Below are 21,623 nucleotides of genomic sequence, written 5' to 3'. Positions count from 1 at the left end.
GATGTAGACTCTTCCGACCTACTGTAAGATGTTCCGTTTTGTTAACACACGCCATCTTCTACAAGGCGATGTTACTTTGACTGTAATTTGTCCTCTGAGGTCGCTGACATTGATCCCAGCTTTAAAAGCACAAACTGTAGAACGCTGTTGTTTTAAAGACATCTTTCAGCAGGAAAATAGATGTAGCCTCCGTGGAGAGGTTTGTGCCTTTGGGAACTTGAGATGGTAAACATTCGTTTGACAGGGCTGTTCACACACACCTCAATAAAGCTTGTCTATGTTCGCGTATTCTCTTTGAGATGTCTAGGCTTGACGTGACGAGTTTTTGCATTTTTCCTGAAATGTGTGCGTTTTGGTCATAAATATTTAGTTGACAAAATGAATATTAACATAGGTGGATACACACAACAGGATAGGATAGTCTGTCTGACCTGTGGATGAACTTCTCAAAATAATGATACAAAAAATTATACATTTGAATTATTGACAATTGGTCACAGCTATTCTTTTCTTTATTATTATTCAGGTTTTGTTTCATTATGTCTCTCTTGAGTCGTCTGCTTTCTGGAATTTGAAAGTGCTAAGACACTGATTGTGTTTTTCCACAGAGCAAAGAAGTGGTGTGTTTGTGTGTTAGAGACCCGAGGTTGTGTATGCGGTGTGTGTGGTGGATGTGGTGGACACCATGTGCTTCTTCTCTTGACACCGGCTCAGCCACTCCTCCTGATCTTTAACTTTTGATCAGCATCCAAAGACAGAAGGAAAGTTAGAGGAAGTTTGCTTTGGAGGTTTGAGGTGCAGCGAGGCACAAAACAACCACCAATCTCTGGTAAAGGAAGCTTCTCATTCCTTTCCACACTCTGCTCTGCTGGGTCAGCAGAAAGGGGAAAAAGAGAGGCATCTGCTGTCAAATCAAATCTCATTTGTCAGACGGCTGTGCCCCAAACACACACAGCTATGCACATTTTACAGTTAAAACTAGAAAAGGTTGAGGGTTGGGGTTTGTGCAGTGGGATGGAGGAGTGAGAGCACGCTTTGAAATGAACATTGTGTATGAGGCAAAAGGAAGGGGGAGAAGCTCAGCCATATTGAATGAGCGCCTCACTCGGGTTTGTTTTTTTCTGGTTGGCCGAGGCAGGTCTCAGGTTTAGGGGGACCAGCTCCACCACGATTTCTTTTGCCCGCGGTCATATTGACTCCAGCCAGGCTGTTGGGTCTAATATGACTGCAGGCTATGTGTGGGCCTGGCCGCCTCGCTGCTCGGCCGCTATCTCCGTGGACAGAGAGGGAGGGGGGGGCGAGTGTGTTTAGTTTTCCACAGGGCAAATATTCACACTCCCATCTCCCAAATTAACGAGATGTAGTGCTGACGATAACGATTCTGACAGCTTGTCTGTCTGCTGTCTGCCTCTCCGGAGTGAGAAGGAGCCGCTGGTTTCTGTACTGCAGGAATTCCAATGAGCCCAGTCCGAGGACTGTTTGCATTGGTAATTTCATTCCCAGAAGCCATTTTAATGAATCTGAATTGCTGTTCCACTCATCATGATGGGTTTATGTGCCGTCTGGGCGGGCGCTGCCTCGTTTTACCCGTCATCTGTGAAAGTTAGAGCGTAAGTTAGAGCGAAAATAACAAGTTTGCCCCAACAACAAGTAAGCAATAAAAAAAAGTATCTGTGAAAGTACACATTCCTTTCCTCCCTCAAATGATTGTGTAGAGGGCTTTCCACAGGTGAATTGTCCCTAAAGCTATACTTTTAGAATAACAGGTGTCCACCCTCAGCTTTCTAAAATCCTGCAAGAACTCACTAACACGGCTCTTTTGATTCATGGCTCTAAGAATGTGCGTGACGCTTTTCAGCTTCCTGTCAATTCAATTTTGAGGTGAATTATGATGACAGTTCTTTTAACAGCCTCCTGGTAAGATCCTATGCCTGTCTTTCTCTTTTGTCACATGGTAATCTTTTCTCTCCCCAACAGGCCTGTCTAATGTCCACACGTTTAACCAAGAGCTTTGGTTTAACAGATATGACTCCGCAGGAAAGTGTCACACACACATCTGATTACAATGAATGGAAGTAAGAAAGGGAGACGTTCATTTAGACATAAAATTCTTGATCTCTCTCTCTCACACTCACACACCCCGGATCCCCCCGAAAGAGAAAACCTTAGCGCCATGTTGGTGTGTATTACTTTGGGAACCTAAACCAGTTCTCATCCAGAAAGCGAGAAAGCACCTTTGTTCCTGCTACATGTGGATTGAGCTTCTCTGCAGTGACTTACGTTCTGCAGATTTTCACAGCAAATGATCAAAGTGAGGATGTGTCAACAAATGAGATCAGTCATTGTCACTAGTGAGTGTTAAAATGATGCTTTATGCAGACACTTGTGGCAAGGAAAAGCATAAATATTGCCGGTTCAGAGTAACAGGAGTACAGATCTTTATGCTTGAGAAGATTTAAGATGCCGTTTTCTTAGTAAAACAATTATTTCAGTAAGTGGAGGAAGGATGTGAAAAATGATTGGGGTTCTAGAACAGACACTACATTTACATAATGTTAAAATTAATTTGTAAACAATTTTCTTCAAGGTCAAGAATGAGAATGAATATAAACATATCTTTGACACCTGGTTAAGGTTTAAAACTCATTGGGGATAACCATTTGGAACTAGAATATACCAGTTGTGTTCTAGGTGCTCTGTGCAATTGTCAACATATTTCATCCGAATTTCAGGTGAGGCACAAGGCTCTCACGACTCCTCGTTGGACTTGTAACATGCCTGTGAAATACATCCGCAGCCTGCTTTCACTCTGCTAAGTCCTGGAAAGAGGACAGTGTGCTCACAGCTAAAACTGAACGGATTCTTGCAGTGTCAGAGTGGCCAATGTCAGCTCAAACAACAAAATGATTGAAAGGGGAGGGGTACAACGTAATTAACTTCTGTCCAAGGCAACGCCATCCCTTCCGACAGAAACAAACTAGACATGAATGTCTTTCTTTTATAAGTCACGTTTCTAGAAAAAGCGCTGATTGTGCGTGCATGGGTGTGAAGGTTTGCCGGGGTGGTCTGGACCCTGAGACAACAGCTCTATACCGGGGACAATGTCCCGGTCTTTGTGCAAATGGCCTCGCTGAATTAGCCTCTGCCACCTCTCTCTTCCCCCTCTGCTCCGCCGCATCACCATGAATACATTTCCATTGTTGCGCCGCATAATGTCACAATTTCATTATGACGCTATTGCAAGAGGTTTGACTCACAAGCAAGACTCCAGAACAGCAGGGAAGTTCACGCAGGGAAGAAGACGGCGTCCGGTGGTGCCAGGATGCAGTGGTGGCCAGAATCGGTTGCAGGTTACCTCTGAAAGCTCCAATTAGACCTAATTGGATAGCGAGTCCACCCCTTCAATTACGCAGGCTAATGGGGTTTCCTGCTGTGTGTACAACTGTGTGCAAAATAATGAACAAATACCGTATTTGAGGTGTGAGGCTCTGTTGTTTCACAGTTTGGAGAAAAGCTCAACAAAAATACCAATTAAAGCAGAAGCCCAGGCATCAGTCACCAGGAGAGAAGTAGAGGGAAAGAGAAAGAAAGAAAAGAGAGGGTACCAACATGACAGGAGACAAAGACACAACTAAAAAGGTAAAGGAATGGAATATTTGCCTCCCTGAGATTGAATGTTTAACAAAGCGCTTGGTTTGAAAAGTAACAATGCTCAGGGATTGACATTGCTATTATTATTTAGCCAGCTGAGCAGGTTATTCAGAGGTGTGTTCTCTGGTTTTTCATGGAGTCAGGATGCAACACAAAAGCGAGGAATCAAAAAAATCCCAAAAATAAAACTTTAGTCTGCAGTTACATTACAACATTTAACATTGAACAGATTTGGTTGCTGTCTTGCTGTGTGTGTGTGTGTGTGTGTGTGTGTGTGTGTGTGTGTGTGTGTGTGTGTGTGTGTGTGTGTGTGTGTGTGTGTGTGTGTGTGTGCATGACCCCAGCGACCGATGAACCAGAAGATATGCAAGTGACCTCGAGTCCGATGCCCTCCCTCCCGTGGCTGCTGGTTTTTGGTTTTTACACAAGCTTGTGTTCTGACGTGGCAAAGGGAAATGCCTCAAGCAGATGCAATGAGATAGCTTGGTATGCTGTGACAGGCCAGCAGGTAACCCAGAGATGAGAGAAATAGAAAGCTCCAGGATGTTAGGAGTTTTCATTTATAAGCCAACACAATTTTTCTGGATATCTTTCAGGACGCGTCTGCGACAAATTGCGTGTGCGCTTCCTCTCTGATTTCTACGCAGAGGGGATTCAGAGAATAGAGGGTAGTCATGCATTTATCGACTATTGTACGCGGACACGGAGGCTTAACGCGCGCGGCCCTGCGAGGGCGCACCGTGCAGCACAGCCCTTTTCAATCAAATCAAATCTCCCCGCAGCGTGGCAGACAACTTTGGCCCTCGCCACCGAGGGAGAACTTCTCATTCTGGTAATTGCATTAAGGTATAGAGATTGCGTCGCCTCGGGGGTGAAGCGCTGCCATTGCTCAAAACTTGTCGGAACTGCGGTAGGCTGGATGAGCCCGGTGAGGCAGTTTGATCCTCCCAAAAATGGAAGTAAATCAAGGACATCCAAGAAGTGCTGAAATTCAACTCGAGCCCGCAATGCACAGGAACATGTGAGCTTGGAAGAACATGTGTACAATGCATGAGAAGAGGCTGCTCTACTGACTATATTTGGTTTCTATAAATATGTAGGAATTGCTGTTTTGAATATATAACTATTTTCAAACTTTAAACTGCTATGCTAGAAGAGCTGAAATTAAGTTTGACGGTTGCTGCAGAAAAAAGGGCTGAATCCAAAGTACAAACCGTGCAGGAGGTGTGGCGCAAAATAACTGTGCTCCTGGGCAGCAACATTAGCATGACAACACATCATGTTTGCAGTGTCAAATGAAGCGCTTTGTTAACACTGCTGCTAATCACTTGTTTGCACTGGCAGTCAGACATTCAGTGAGGAGTGATAAGGCAAAGCTGCTCCTCCCATAGTAAAGGCAATTATTGAGATCATTTTTGCTTGATCTTATTGAAAAGAGGGGAACTCTACCCAATTTACACATCAAAGTGCAATTCAATATATATTAAATGTTCTTGTTTATCAGCGTATCGTATCACCATTGAGGTTAATTTGAATCATGGCAAAATGATGTTGTGATGTTTAAATGATCTGACGAACCAGCAATACAAAAAAAGCAATACATATGAATATCAGAAATCTCCCATAATCATTTCAGAAATTGTAACCATTTACAAGAGGACTTTAAATGGTAGCGCTAAAAACAGACTAGAAGAGAGGAAACCAGCTCTGGGCAGAACAGGGTTACTGCTGAAATGATGATATTTGTTCTAGTTTTATTCTAGACACCTTTTACCATATTAACTGAGCTTGTTAGCATGCTTACATTTGCTCGTTATAAAAGGACAGTCTTGCTAAAGGAGATTTAATTTTACAAACCAATTTTACAAACCAATTTACTTGCAATTGAGCCATTATTTCTGAAATAAATTGTGTTCCGGCACGGAGTTAAAGAAAGCTTGGATGTCCAAATCTGAATGATGAAACTATTTATATATATGCATGTCTGTAAATGAAAAGGAAGTGGTATAAACGCTGCTTTGTTCATATTCCCGATTGTCAAGCCCGCAAAACCTTTCCAAGTTCCAATTTTTTGTTTTGATATCATTCCCTGCTAGACATTGATGGGATACTGAAAGTGATGTCTGCGTAGGCGCAGCATCTGTTTGCCACTCAGACCAGTGTTCACCCGTGATGCGCCTGCCTAATGAGGCATGGAGGTCAACTTGTAGGTTGTGGGAACCTGGGCTGTGGTCAGACCCTGGAACAGTGGACAAACAGGAGGATGCATACAACAGGTGAGATCTGACACCGGCCCCATTCACTCTGAAAGACCAGGAGAGAAGACACTATAGAGGCATGGAAACCAAATATTCAACCCTGATATCACTTCCTCTTTTCTTAATAGGTTCAAATTACTTTTACTTCCTGTAAACCGTGAGTAGCTAAACTGCTCTGGAATGATCTAACCCTTACTTCTTACTGTTTATCTGTTGGTTTCCTGAGAGGGAGACTTGTTTTTTCCCTTGCTGTCATGCCACATTTTCCCATATAAACACAGAAAAAGTGGATGAGAAAACATTAGAGTTTTAAAGCAGTTAATATCTCCATTCACTGAAGCCAAAACTGCATATTCTGTCAGTTGATGCTCTCGGCTGCAGCTCTGCCTGGCTCAGTGTCAGATTAGGAGCGAGCTGTTCATGAATATACAGCCGGTTACCCTGTTTGGCTTTGAGCCAGTACAGTAGGGGTAAATAGAGTAAATACAGACAGGCCTTGCCCATGCTAATGTACTTAGCGTTAGCGGTAAACAAAATGAGATTACAGAGGAGGGAAGGCAAACTCTGAATTTGATTTACTCAGGCTTAGTGTAAACAGCTTGTCAAACTCTCGCTCTGCTGCGAGAAATGAAAAGGCTGTGGAATGTGTATTTCACTAATAAGCACAGTAAGTGTTTCTTGCTATTCATAAAAATTACTGAGGCAATTGTCACTGTAATTGGGAGTCATTGAAAAGAAGAAATGTAGGCGCATTTCCCCGAGATACTGTTGTTGTTTGGTTTTTGAGGGTAGTGGGCTTACGAGTTGGGAATCAATCTGTTCAATTATTATATTAATGGGATATGCATTAGCATAATGCTGAACAAAAAGAGAGAAACAAGTTAAACGTGCTGATCTCTCCCTGCTGTACGTTCCTGTGCGTTAGCTGGGACATCCACCTGTCTCTGCAACATTAACATAATCCACAGCATAATCAAGATGCGGCCTCGCCGTAACAAAGCAGATAACTACTGCAAGGCGCCAGTTCCTTAGTGAAATATAAATTCTGGCAATTTAGATGGAACCCGGCTTAGTGCACTTATTATTGGAGAAATAGGAGTTTTCTGGCATGGGTAATTTTTTATCCCGCACTTTCCCACTTTTTTTTGTTCTGATGACTACACCATTCACATTATTTCTTCCCTGAGCCACCAGGGGAAAGTGTTCAGTGTCTTTCAAGGAAAGAAATGGCAGGCTAATTGCATGTCAATAATTCAATACCTAATTTTAATGACCAGGAGAGTTCACTTATTCTGTGTCTAGGCTGGCTGACGATGTGATTAATAGGGATGAAAGATTAAGCTTGCAGAGGGAAGAGGGAGAGAAAGAAGAAGGAAGGCGAGGCAAGGGGATAGATAATGTGAGGATATTCTATTCTCTTCCTTCCTCCACCCTTCCCAGATGGCAGAGAGGTCTCGCAGACTCCTGAGTCGGCAGATTGGAGGAGCGTGTGGGCTGCCGGGTCACATGCCGAGCAGGAGGAGTAGGAGGAAGTAGAGGTAGAGGAGGGACGGTGGGGAGACTGTCTCTGGGGGCACTAGGCGTCTAAGCAGCCAGTCAGGATATTCTCTTTCGAAAAGGTGCATTTTAGCACTTTATCTATCTTAACTGGATACTTATGGATTATTTTGACCCACCCATAAAGAGTCCAACAGTCAATAAGCTGAGGAAATTTAAAGTTTGGTTGATCTACACACAGGAAATCCACTGTTTTTTGCATAATCTCAAGCAGGATGCAACCTTTGTTTGTGCTAAAAGCGGAAGGCATTCCAAGTACTTTTATTTTGAATTGAGTAGTGAAGGTTTAGAAGTAGAAGAACCCCCCCTACGTTGGAAGAAGATGAAGGCATCTCAGACCACTCCTCACAATGGAAGCACTTCCTTCAGGCCTAATGGCCTTTGAGCCTGAGCTTTTGTCCCCTGATTAGCCGGCCTATTCAGGGCTCAGCCCCGTAATTGCGTAGCCTGTTTAGCCACCCAGCATTACAGTAAGAATTAATGAGACACAATGACTGCACCCAGGAAATATCCCGTTTCAGACACTATACAGATCTGCAGAAGGACTGAATAAAACCTCCATTTGTCTAAAATTCTACTGTCCTAAAAAAGTAAACATTTTCCCATCCTTGCAGTAGGAAAAGGAATACATGTATTTATTCGAAACTGTCTTATAATTAGGCCCTAGAGTGAATGAGTGAGAGAGGGAGAACAGAGGAGGAGCTGGGAGGAAGAGGGGAGAGGGGTGGGAGAGAAGAGCATTCAATAGCAAAAAGGCCCACAGATACAAAAGGCAGAAGAATGACAGGCACAAAAGGGAAAACCTGCTCGGAGAAATGAGGAGGAGGGAGACGGGAAAGATGGACGAGGGGTTGGGGGGGGGACTCAGATTCAGACCTACGTTTCAGCTACAGATAGCATTTCATGTGGTGCTATGGCTTTGTGGCAAGGCTGAAATCTGGTAGGAGCCCGCGGGGGGCAGGCAGCACGCTCAATACTAATAGTCCTCTGTGGCACTTTAAAGAACCTTTGAAACGGGACAGTGGGCTCCGGTGTCCCTTCCACGTGGGAGAAGAGTGTTATTGCTCGGAGCCAATACAGGATCCACGGGCAAAAAACAAGACCTTCTAGTCCTCACATTCTGTACCCTTGTGACAAAAAGGCAACACATTGTAGCAATTTTAAAGAGGTCGCGGTTCGCTTTTCAATTCTGAGGCCAATAAGTTAACTTGAAGTTACAGTTTGAGATCCTAGTTAGTTGTGTCCTGTTATTTGAGAAAACACTCCAGACCAGCTGCCAATCTTTCACGTGGCTAACACAAACAGACAAATGCACATTTCCTAGCTGATCTGCAAATAAATGACAGGTTTTTGCCCAGCATAAAAAGAACAAGGCCAACATCTGACCGCTAACATTCTGACATCTGTGTAACAATAACTAACCCCTTTGTTAATTGTTGTTTTAAGGAAGAGTTATTTTGCAGAGTGTTACGGGAGAAGTTCGATCCCCCAATCAAGAGGCCACTTAGCTTAGCTTAGCATATAGACTGGAAACAGCTAGCCTGGTTTTATCCAAGAATAACGTAATGTGTTCGGGTCAAGTTATATCTGTTGATATTTGGGATGTTTCAGTTAATGGTGAAGCTATCATGTTGCCTTGTGCAATTCAAAATAAATGAAAAAATACTACACTCAGCCTCTTGTTCTCAATAAATCTAACTAAGTACTAGAAATGGACCAACTCCACTTGTGAGACCTAACTTTTAGGTCTTTTGTGGATGGAAGTAAACCAGTAAATCCACTAAAATGCTAAGGGCAGACCTGAGTTATCCAGAGGTGCTGTAAACATGACTCTGCTGTGGTCTGTTGTAGCTATTCAGCTATCAAACAAGAGTGGACCAATTAGGTAGATAAGACAAGGCTGAAAAGTTGACATTTTCCATCAGTAATTTAGCAGTGATGTCTCAGCCACTCATCAACCTTCCGTCTGCAGCGCTTGGCTGAAGAGGTACTAATCAAACACAAAGCATATTGATTCTTGCACAGTCACATGGGCCGCAAATGCAATTTGAAGTGAGCAAGCGGGGGAGCTTTTCAAGCCCTCTTATGTGGTTTGTAGGTTCTGAATTTGCCCGAGATTAGCCGCCATAAAGAGGATTACTACTTACTGTGTAATATTTTCAACAGCGGCATAGTCATTTCAGGAATGTTCAGTGTGGCTTTCAAAGCATTGTGTTTGCTCACCTGTCTGTCTGTTTTCCCGTTCTCTTTCACTGACTGAAACCAGCCACACACACACACACACACACACACACACACACACCTCACATTCCCTGAGCACCTACTGCGGCCCGAGCCTGGTGGCGTTGACTGTGCAAACGCTAGTACATTAACCTCGATGTTATCCGCACTGGGAGTTTGTCCGTTTCAGGCCTTGCTCAGAGCAGTTTACCTGAATGGCCTTTGTTTCCCAGTGACCCCAACCTCCCCTTGGAGCAGGTCACAGCCTGAAGCCATTCCAGCCTGGATCTTGGCCCTCCTTGAGTTTCCCGAGCTCTAAGGAAAAAAGAAGGGAGGAAAAGAGTGACAGTGAGATGTTAGAAAGAAAAAAAGAAAAAGATAGGTCAGAGGCTCAGGTGAGCTTAGCGTGTAGCCTGTCAATCAGACATCATACAGCGTAGCTCAGGGGAGACTCTTACGTCCACTGCAGTGCTCCCTCTCCTCAACCTCTGGTGCTCCGTTTACCCTCATACGTCTTTCACGGCTCACATTTTTCCTTTGACAGGGGGAATCTAATAGATCCCATTCCCAAGCAATTATTTTGGATTTAAGGTTGCAACACAAGGCCCCAAAGTAACCTCAACATACACCTAAAGTGTTTTACCAGAATATATATATAGTATTATACAGTATATTTATTATAGTAATAACAGGATCAGTAAGAATGTGGCCACAGCCCTTTTGTTTGTCCTGTCCTGATTTCACAATTAGTTTAGCAGCCCACTAAGCACACTTGCATTGACTAGAGATGCCAATCTTAATGGTGTGATTGGCTGATAAAGACGTCCTCAGTCTACAGGGGGTGGGGTGGGGACAACATCTCCAGCTGGAGAGTAGAAGCATTATTACGCCATGTCTTACCTGCCTGATGCAATCAGTAAAAATAAAACAAAGTGCCCTCAAAGGGGCTCACTGAAGCCAGCTAACCTCATTTCAGCAACACGCTGATTTCAATTGATCCAATTACTGTTTGCTGGACTGGAGGCCAGCCTTATGTTGGAGGTGGAGGAGAGAGTCAGGAAGGGGCTTTCATGTTGTCGTCCTGTTACACATTGCACAGTTAGATCAGGAGATGGGAAGGCGAGGCTCAAAAAGGATCAAAAAGAAACAACATTAATTGTGTTGATGCATTTCCTTTAGTCAGAGGTCATCCAAATGTAATTATTCTTGGTTTCAGACGGACGGAAAAGGACAGAGGACACAGTTTATCACCCTGTGGGACAGAGTGTCTAGGTGTACCATCGATGGTGGGTATAGAGCGGCCTTTTATTTGACTCTAAGAAGCTAAGATGGTCTTTCTTTATGCATGGGAGGACTATTGACGGTGTCCAGTGGCTCCATCTTTGTTTAGGGCCCTGTGTACCTATACGTTAGACATGCAGGTGTCCACGTTCATTTGGTTTGCATGACGCACAAAAGTAATTGTCAAGAATGTCAGAGACAGTGGAGGAGGAGCATGTAACAATAAGGTCATCAGTGTCACACTGTCTGGCCTGTGGAAGTTTTCACTAATACATTTACACAATCACTCACCATTAAATACTACCCTTGACTTGCTCGACACATATAGGCCACACACAGACTGTTTGGCTATAAATCTCCACTGTAAACAGGAATGTCTGTTTAATGACTTGTTTGGTTAAATAAAGGTTAAAAAAAAGAAATTCAAATATAAACGCAGTGTGAAGGCTACATTAACACTGAAGGTGGTGTCCGTATTTACATAAATAAACATGCCTTAATCGACTGCTAATGAGCTGTAGAGGATGCCCAGGGTAGCTCACCAGGGACGTCGCTCCGCCTCTGATGTGCACAGTGAGAGCAGTCGGGGGATTTGTTTGGAGCCCATCGAGATTGAGACGCAAACTCCACAAGGTCGTTTGTGTTTTACACATCTGCTACCTCGCTGCCTCTCCGTCTCACACCCTCTGGATATGGTTTCCCACTTCCCTACCATGTCGTTTTTTGCTACTGGCTCTCTCTCCCTCCTTCTGTCTGGCGGTCATCCTTGCCCTCGCCATCTGTTTCACAGAGCGCCACACACAGAGACGGTGGGAGGCAAGAAGGGAGACGGTGCTAAAGAGGGGATAAGTGAGGAAGGAAAAGATGAAGGGTGCAGTACATGATTCCACAGATATTTACAGGCTTGTTTTTCTTTGTCTTGCTGAGAGTTAAAAAAAAACAAGATCTGCCCTCAAATCTGACTGTTAAATATGGAACTAAAGACTGCAGCTTGTTAGCTTAGCATCTGAGAGAAATGACTTACCCTATAACAGTGCACGCTTTACAATCTAAATTGTCAATTTGTAGTTTAATTGATCTGTTATATGCCCTATGAATTAACCACAGGCTCACTAAGAGGACCTGTCCCACACACCCAGTAGGTCTCTTCACTTTCACTGTAGCAGGCTGCGAGGACAAGTCCCAAACCTCCATGCAGGCACAACAAATTGCCATTGATGTATAACCTGGCTTTACAGTTACAGGGCGGCCCAGGATAAGAAATTTTGCTCAAATTTGAGCACACAGAAGACATCTCACTTACACTATGGACCAAATGCATAACAATTCTAACGTTCTAATGCAACTACTTTTTGATAACTCCTGTAACCCCAGCCTAGAACATATTTTGCCTACAGGAAATTTTGAATGTTGGAAAAACATGAAAAGCGACCAAATTTAGTAGAACTGAATTGACATCCCAAGAGTCCAAAGCAAGACTTAAATAAAAGACTTTTAGCTGATAGTAATTAAGAGACACTAGGTGACACTAGGAGCACCGGTAGAAAAGGCATCTACAGGCTCCATGATGACGGAGTTCATTAGCAGGACTTGGTGCCTCATTCCCTCCCTGTGGAAATGACAGAGACCCCTCAGTGGTCTGGCTAAAAGCAGCAGTGAAATAACAAGGCCAACCCCTCCTGTGTGCTACCACGACGACGGGCAGCAGAGTATGAAATAATTAAATCACTACTTTTAGGATCCCAAGACAAGTGTTCAACCCCATGTGTTGGAACCAGATGGCAAGTCGACCTGCTAAAGTACTGTCCATGTGTCGTTCCAGGCACGCAGCCCTCGGCTCAAGTTACACGTAGGGGTTAAGAAAATCAGTTCCAGCTATTATATGGGCTAGTGTGTGTGTGTGTGTGTGTGTGTGTTTCCTGAGTGGGATAAATCTCTGTAGGCTCACTTACCTTTCTGGACGAAGAGAACAAGTCGCATGCTGTTTTACAAGAGGGGAGATAAATCTTGCGGGAGTGTCAAGTAGCAGGCGTCACGGCAGCCAAAAGCAGACCTCTGCTGGCTGACCAGGTTCTTTGGGGGATTGGAGAGTTGAAAACTCCCAACAATCACACAATAACACTCGCACGCACTTACTGGGCACAGGGACAGCAGCCAACAACAGTCAGTACTTTGGCTGCAAGAGAATGGTCCAGATTCTCCTCATGGAGGCAATGTTGTTTTTTAACAAGCTTCTTGAGCAAAAGGTGGGTCTGCTTTTCTCCAGATTTTTGGTGTAACCCATCCCACAGATGTGTGTGTCATTGTGTAACAAGTCCACATTGTTGCTGAGCAACTTGTATTTTATTCTGTTGACGTCGGGAGAAGTTTGAAAACAATCTTCTCCCAGGATTAAGCCACATTGCAATGCAGTGTTTTTTTATCAGCACTAAAAGGGTTGGTCCAACTAAAATATAGGAGTTCCTTAATCTAGCGCGCAAATATAGCTTTGTATATATTTTTCTGCTGCCCTTTATGATCGATGTATATTAAAGTTAGTTTGTATCAATAGAAGAACCCCTAATCAGAATAGATGGAGGGAAGGTGATTCATCCAACAGTGCAAATGTATTCTTTATTTCTGATACTCATTCAATCTATTCATCAAACCAGAGTTGGTGATTATTGGAACATTGTAAAAACTGAAAGTTTAATTTGATTTCTGTTCAGTTTTTAGGACAACCAGCAAGGATACTGTTGTCTCACTTGAGTGAGGTTGGCTTTGAGGAGAGCGCAGTGATGTTTTTGACATTAAGTAATTACAATTACATTTTCAAATCCCTGTTTATTTTATACATTGTATGTTCAGTTCAAATGTGAAAAAAAGGGTTAAAAAAGTTTTCACTCAGATTTCATGTGTCCATCACTGTCAATCAATGCTGGAGCGGCTAAAGTCCCAGGACTTCTGCAGAGTTATTTGTCCCAGGAACGAATAATCTTTGTAACCTTTTCTACAGAAAAAACAAAAGCCAGACGTCAGAGGGGTTTCTTTCCAGGGGGAGAGGGGCTGGACTTAGAGATAAGATGTGAAAAAGGTTTAGCTGAGGAGAGGCTACGTTAGTAAAAGCCTTTAACAGATTATATCTAACACAGAGAAATGTTTATCTTAACTGTGGACAGGTTACTTTGTTAAAGTTAGAAGTGTACAGCATCAGTAACATCCAATATTATGAATGCTGATCAAATAATCAGCGCTGGTTCCTCTCTCTCCTCTTCTGGGCTTTCTCTGGTTCTTCATCTTTTGTTTTTTTTCACGTCTCGTTTCTCTTACCAAGGCTATTATCTGCATTTCTCAAAAGGCCTCCTGAATCTCGTATCAATGTCACTGACATGGTTGTCTCTTTTCCTGAGCTAACATCCGCCATGTCTCTAGCCTTGCAAAAATACATTCTGCAGATGATCCAATTAGTTTTAATGGTGTTATATAACAAAATAAGAAGGCCCATTTTCATTCAGCATTTGTTTCATCTGAAAAACTCCAAATCGCCAAAACCGGAGATAACGGTTTGATGATGGTTTGCTTTGAACAGTGACAAAAAATAACATTTGAGTAAATATTCATTTAGTCTGCAATAATAAATGACTACATGTAATCAATACATGAAGTGCTCAAAAAAAACAAATGGGAATTAATAATCTGCAACCCAAAATAATAAGTGAAGTTAAATTCTCCAAGCTGTCAGTAAAGCTGCTTTGGGCTGCGTTGTGCAGCTTTCTTGACGAGACCTAATTGTCTCTTGGTCTTGTAGTTCTTGCTCTACATGCAAAGACGCACACACAGGTCCTCCCTGGTCTCCCAGAGAGGGACTGCAGCTGTAAGGAAGGATTTATGGGGGCCGCCTGTCCTCCCAGCAGTAGGCTGATTGGAGGGGCTGGCTGTGTTTGTTAAGGTAATGGGCTCTAGGTGAGCTAATTCACAGGGTACACGCTCCACGCTCCGTCACCTCGGGACAACCACGCTAGGAAAAGGAGGTTGCCGCTGGGGGCTGGGTCTAGCAACTGGAGGGGGGTTCCAATCCTCCCCAAAACACCCCCCTCAGCCTTGCTCCGTCTCTTCCAACTCCACCTGAAAGTGATTACCAGGCCAGCCGTGAGCAAACAAGCCCCATATGGAGTGTATATAGTGGGGCAGAGGCTGGGAGCCCTCCTCCACTCCTTTGGAGAAGAGAGGGCCTGAGCAAACACAGCTAATGAAGTCTTAACAAGGGGCCGCGGGTTAGCGCGAGACTGCTAAATACCACTGAGGCTTTTGGAATTGTGTCCAGCAGACTGGCTAAATCTCCTCGAGGTTTTCCTTCACAAGATAATGTCGTATTGGCCCATCTCGGTCTCACCGTCTCGGAGGTAATTCCTGCATCTGGCAGGCGGTCACACTCGATGGGGCTTCCCTCTTCTTCAGTCGGGAGCACTTGATTCTCGACAGACAAAATGGGGCTTTAATTTGAACATTAACTTTAGATCCCAACAGCATTCTGGGTTTCATTCATTAGTCATAGAGTGTTTCCTCACGGCTTTGGTCTGAGGGGGCGGGGTACTTTCTCACAGCGTGCAGCTATCAGTTGAAAACAGGAGACGAGTGGGTTTCCTTGACGTGAATCACTATTGCAACAGAGCCTCTCGGCCCTCATCGTGGCTCTCCCACACTTTGACCACCTTACCCTTACTCCCTTCTTATTATGTGTTCTTTCTCACCCATCCCAAACGCCAGGGGTTTGTTATTTAATGAAAATATCAAACAATCCCACCTCTGTGCAAACAGGGCCTTGCTCCAACTATGCAGCTCTGGCTGAAGCCGAACTCTTGTCCCCTAATCAAAAGCAAACAGCCATTAACGAAGCTCCTTGCTTGTTATCTCAGACCGACGAATCACTTAATCAATCTGGGTTCACCTGATGCCCGGCGCGCTAAGGGGTTATTGCGTTTGCTCTGTGGGTCGAGGCTGGATAAAAGACTTGGCCTGCGCTCCCAACATAATACAAGGAAAGTTAAATACCAGCACACAATGTTGCATTTTGTTTGGATGGGAAGATTTCTGCACTGTGAGACCAAACATTGCCCCCCCCACGTAAACGCTGTGTGAGTGAGTGTGCGCATGTGCGTCCACGAGGACAAAATGCCTATTCAAAAACGCACTCCTCTTGTTTGTGGAGTGAATATCGGGTTTCGGACAGATGTGCCTCTCACATGGTTGGCTTTCCTCGGGCCTCGGGCCTCGTTTTGGCTGCAGTTGCATGGCTTTGCGTCCTTGGACAGCTTGTTATAATGACGAGAAGCATTCTCACAGTAAGAAAATAGTTGTACATCTTTTATGAGGTCATTGAGCGTTTCTTAATGACACAGAAAGATAATTATGTGTCATTTTAAGCTCACCCTCTTGGGTTAAATATATATATATATTAAATAAATATAACAGCATTTTATTATTTGTGACGGGGGTCAAAATGATCAAGGTCATAACAAAATATTGAGGCTGGTTTTGTGTGAAATTCTGTACTTTAATGTGTAGCCAAGCATCCTTGTGTGTGTAAGATTATAAAGTCTACTGAATAGATACTATGTCAGAAAAAAAAGTATAATATGACCCTCTGATATAAAGTGTAAAGTATGAAGAACACTCATCTACCAGAATGCCAAATTTTCAGTTTGTGTTAAACTCGAGAACATTTATATTTTTTTGGAGTACAGTCGAGTAAATAAAATGATCGACAAGACATAAGAATGCTTTGAGAATATTACAAACACACTTTGCAGCACATCTGATCCATATCACACATACCATTGGGTTTTTCAACTACAATGAGAAATCAAATAACCGCCGAGGTCCCGACACGCAGAATGTCCCCGCTGATATGAGAGTTATGACGCCGTCTGCGCGCGCTCTGTTGATCGGGCTTTGCCTCGCGCAATTACCCCTCCCGTGGAGCTCCGCGAGAGCGTTAAACGAAACATTAGCACCTCATTTAAAAAATAAAACAGCCCTCTCACAAGGACAGACAGCTCCCTGGGTAGTCTTATCATGCGCAAATTAGCCAATTTACCACCCCCACCCTCTCTCTCTCACACACACACACACACACACACACACACTATAATCTGCAAATAGACGCATCCTCGCTCTGCCAATGTTGTCACACTGAGTTTTATGGGAAGTTACCAGACTGAACACACAGTTCAGTCGCTGAGGAACATTATGGAAGAAGCCGGTTATTACTTTCAACAGCTTGCCTTTCTTAATATAATTACTTTATATTGTTATTATTATTATTACGATGTTACACATTACATTTTGGCCATTTGAAAGATGTTTGGGGGGGGGGGATTCATTATAGGGTTATTACAGTTAATTGTAGAACAGCCATGCCTCTGGCATTGACGTATTGTCATGATAGCGCTGCCTATAATCTGCATTTTTCTATGAAAATGTGGCGCTTTGGAAAAATGCACGGCACTTGAAGTAGTATGTTGGTGTGGACGTGTGGTTGTTGGTGACCACACGATTCTCCCTCGTTTTCTACACATCCTCCTCCCACCGTCCTGCATCCCACAGGCAGACACGCTGTCAAACTATAGTGTGATCGGGATGTATTTACTACATCTTTTTCAGGGAGAAACACTTGATAAGCCTGCTGGGAAGCGTCACGCCCCTCGCTGCTCTGTGATTGGAGGAGCGACTCTGGGGGTGTGGTTTGTGATGCCTTGGGTATATACAGCACCGCTTCGTCTCCGAGCCGATGATTTGTATGGGAACCGGGACTAAGGTGGGACGAGCCGACTGGATGTAGTCGCTGTGTTTTTGCCAGAAGGAAACAAGGCCCACATTTACCTGTTTATAGCGATTGGACAGCAGCTGCACGCGGGCTGTTTGTTTATAAATAACAGACTGTCGGAGGATACTGAAAGCAGTTTGCAGAAGAAGGTGGATTCTCCTCTCAGCCATCTTGACTGCTCGCCGCCCTGAGGGCTGTTCTCTCCCCTCCTCTTCCTCCTCCTCCTCAGCTGAAAGTAAACACGGTTTGCACATTGCTTGCAACTCCGTGCAGGTTCCCGAAAGAAGCGAGATGGGCTCGCTGCATAACATCTAACCGGACCCGAGGCGAAAGCAGACGGCGGGGAGGGTTTGTTGGCACCAGAGCAGAAGAAGGGGGGGACACGACGCGCCGGAGGGATGGACCTGTTTGGGGTTTACCTGCTCCTCTCGCTCGCTCTCCTGCCCCGGTCCAGCTGCACCACGGCCAAGGAGATCACCTGCCAGGAGATCGCCGTGCCCCTGTGTAAGGGGATCGGCTACAACTACACCTACATGCCCAACCAGTTCAACCACGACACGCAGGACGAGGCTGGACTGGAGGTGCACCAGTTCTGGCCTCTTGTTGAGATCCAGTGTTCGCCGGACCTGAAGTTCTTCCTGTGCAGCATGTACACGCCGATCTGCCTGGACGACTATAAAAAACCTCTGCCGCCGTGCCGGAGCGTGTGCGAGAGAGCCCGGGCGGGCTGCGCGCCCCTCATGAGGCAGTACGGCTTCCCCTGGCCGGACCGGATGAAGTGCGACCTGTTGCCGGTGCAGGGCAACCCCGACACCCTGTGCATGGACTACAACAGAACGGACTCCACCACGGTGTCCCCCGTCCACTCCAAACCAACCAACCAGCCCGCGAAGGGTTACAATCCCCCTAAAAATAAGCCGAGCCGACCCGGCGCGCCTGGGAAGTACAAGCCGCCCACCACCCCGTGTGAGCCGGGGTGCAAGTGTTTGGAGCCCATGGTGCAGGTGAACGCGGACCGCCACCCGCTCTACAACCGAGTCAAAACAGGACAGGTCACCAACTGTGCCATGCCGTGCCACAACCCGTACTTTACGCACGACGAGAGAGCGTTCACCGCCTTTTGGATAGGACTCTGGTCCGTGTTGTGCTTCGTGTCAACTTTCGCCACCGTGGCCACTTTCCTCATCGACATGGAGCGGTTCAAGTATCCGGAGCGACCCATCATCTTCCTCTCGGCCTGTTACATGTTTGTGTCCGTCGGTTACATCGTCCGACTCATCGCCGGCCACGAGAAAGTGGCGTGCCACCGGGAGTTCGATCTGGAGCACATCCACTACGAGACCACCGGCCCCGCGCTCTGCACCGTGGTCTTCCTCCTCATTTACTTCTTCGGCATGGCCAGCTCGATCTGGTGGGTCATCCTGTCTCTGACCTGGTTCCTCGCGGCGGGCATGAAGTGGGGCAACGAGGCGATCGCCAGCTACTCCCAGTACTTCCACTTGGCCGCGTGGCTCATCCCAAGCATGAAGTCCATCGCAGTGCTGGCGCTGAGCTCCGTGGACGGGGACTCCGTGGCTGGCATCTGCTACGTGGGGAACCAGAACTTGGACAACCTGCGGGGCTTCGTCCTGGCCCCTCTGGTGATTTATTTGTTCATAGGTACTATGTTCCTCCTGGCCGGGTTCGTGTCCCTGTTCAGGATCCGCAGCGTCATCAAGCAAGGCGGCACTAAGACGGACAAGCTGGAGAAGCTGATGATTCGGATCGGGATCTTCACGGTGCTCTACACGGTGCCGGCCACCATCATAGTCGCGTGTTACTTTTACGAGCAGCACAACCGGCAGAGCTGGGAGATCACGCACAACTGCTCCAACTGCCTGTTGGAGCGGGACCGCAGCAGCCCGGACTACGCTGTCTTCATGTTAAAGTACTTCATGTGCCTTCTGGTGGGCATCACGTCCGGGGTGTGGATCTGGTCGGGGAAAACTTTGGACTCGTGGAGGACTTTTTGCACGCGGTGCTGCTGGGGCAGCAAAGGCACCGGCGGCTCCATGTACAGCGACGTGAGCACCGGACTGACGTGGAGTTCGGGCACGGCCAGCTCCGTTTCTTGCCCCAAGCAGATGCCATTGTCCCAGGTTTGAATGGGGAGGGAGAGGGAGGGGGTCAGCTTATGAGAACTGCTAATTGTTTGGGAGATAACCCATCACTCCCTGTCTTAAGCAATTTGCATCGTAATGAACCACTGCCGAAGTGACCCCCCCCCCTATCTGAACAGACATACATACCGCAGTGGAGAGAGATGGCTGAAACAATGTGACCTCGCGTGGGTTTCATGGGACCGAGGTACACGCCGAGGATTTTACGCAAAACTTTGGTACTATTCGCTGAAAGACAAGTTTGCACCGATAACCTGCCTCTCACTAAAAGCATTTTTGGTCCTCAATGCCATTTTTTATCTACACAGTGCCAAATAACATTGTATCATCCAATCACATCAAAGATGGTTTAAATTAAGCCTTAATAGTGCCCTTGTGTTTTTCTTTTTTTTTTACGGGTAGTTCATTTTTCTAATTTTCAAAAAATGTATTTATATAAAAGTTCTGTAAGAAAGTAAAATGATGTACATTTGTGTATAAAAGAAAACTTTATAAGCTATTGTAAATTTGTACAGTGTAGATGTCTCTTTTTGTGAGATAAGCAAATATGAGCTTTATTTTGACAATAAAACAAGTTTTTTGACAAATCTCAACTTCCTGTGGACAATTGCAGTGTTTTTTCTTTTAATTTGGCTCAGTAGTTTGTCATGGCTGTTTCTTTTTGTGGTGTCGTCACCTCGTTGACGGTGACAGCTTTTTGAAAGTCTCCCCCCCCCCTCTCTCAACCCCCTTTTAACCATCAGAGACCGGTAATTAGAGGCAGGGGTTGAGTTGGAGCATCTCCATAATTGTTGAAGTCCTCTTCAAATGCTTGCCGAAGCCCGCTTTTTCTTAATTTAGCAAAAGAGGCAGTGGGTGAATGGGGGGGTATAAATGTAGGGAAGGGACCCTTTTCATCTGCAGAAACTTTGATCTTTCTTTTTTAACAGCCGAGAATAAAAGGTGTTGTGTATTAGAAGTGTCTGTCTGATGTGCCAAGGTTCCCTCTAAATGTCCCCATTTAGATGCTTTGATGGACGTCCTACAATTCAATGAACATTTTGGAACCCCCTTCGCTTTTCTGGGTTTGTCAGAGCTGAAACCTGCCAGAGCCCCTGCGTCTTGTGTTTTCTTCTTCTTCTTCTCTTTTTTTCACAGGGTCTGAATTGAAACATCTTCTCCCTTGACTCAAGCTGTGTCAGCGAGTGCAGGGGCCTTGACATGAATGATATTTAAATAGCAATGAAAGCCCCACAGGTGGTCCGTTCACATGATCTCACATTTTAGGGCCCCCTAATCAAGGTATTTTTTTTGTTGCTACAAATGTATCACGTTTGGTCCCAATTAACCAAATGCGCTGGCATAAGATGATACACTGTAACCCAGCGAAGAAATGCCTTTGATTTGCAGGTCAATGGTGACAGTGGGCTTTGTAGGGACTGCTTTGTTCCTGCATTATTCTGTAGATGTGGACCCCCCCCCCCTTCCCAAAAAAAGTAAGCGCTTCTTTTCGGTGTAGTGCAGACATGCATCTGTTGGGAGTGTAAATCAGCCGTATCAATGTTGTATCACCGCTGTCAGCAAAAAGACACCAGGCAGTAAAGATGGAAGTCCTAACAAAACTTTTCCAAAGCTCAAAAGGAGCGGCTTCTTGAGCATTTTGCTTCTGCGCGGCTCATCGGTAGTTCTGAGTGTAAACTCAGTACAGATTCA

The 21,623-nt window shown here is 45.2% G+C and overlaps 1 protein-coding gene across 1 annotated transcript; it reads left to right on the top strand.

Moving 5' to 3' along the window:
• The first annotated feature begins 17,751 nt into the window (after positions 1 to 17,751).
• Positions 17,752 to 20,667, top strand: fzd8a (frizzled class receptor 8a). Its single transcript, XM_037455984.2, has one exon. It carries the CDS (start codon positions 18,171 to 18,173, stop codon positions 19,914 to 19,916), a length of 1,746 nt encoding a protein of 581 aa, XP_037311881.2. The 5' UTR covers positions 17,752 to 18,170; the 3' UTR covers positions 19,917 to 20,667.
• The last annotated feature ends 956 nt before the right edge of the window (positions 20,668 to 21,623 follow it).

The sequence above is a fragment of the Pungitius pungitius genome, chromosome 19 (genome assembly GCF_949316345.1).
Source record: "Pungitius pungitius chromosome 19, fPunPun2.1, whole genome shotgun sequence".
In the NCBI taxonomy this organism is placed as follows: Eukaryota; Metazoa; Chordata; class Actinopteri; order Perciformes; family Gasterosteidae; genus Pungitius; species Pungitius pungitius.
Note: the sequence above shows the minus strand (reverse complement) of the source record. Positions and strands in the feature narration are given on the sequence as shown.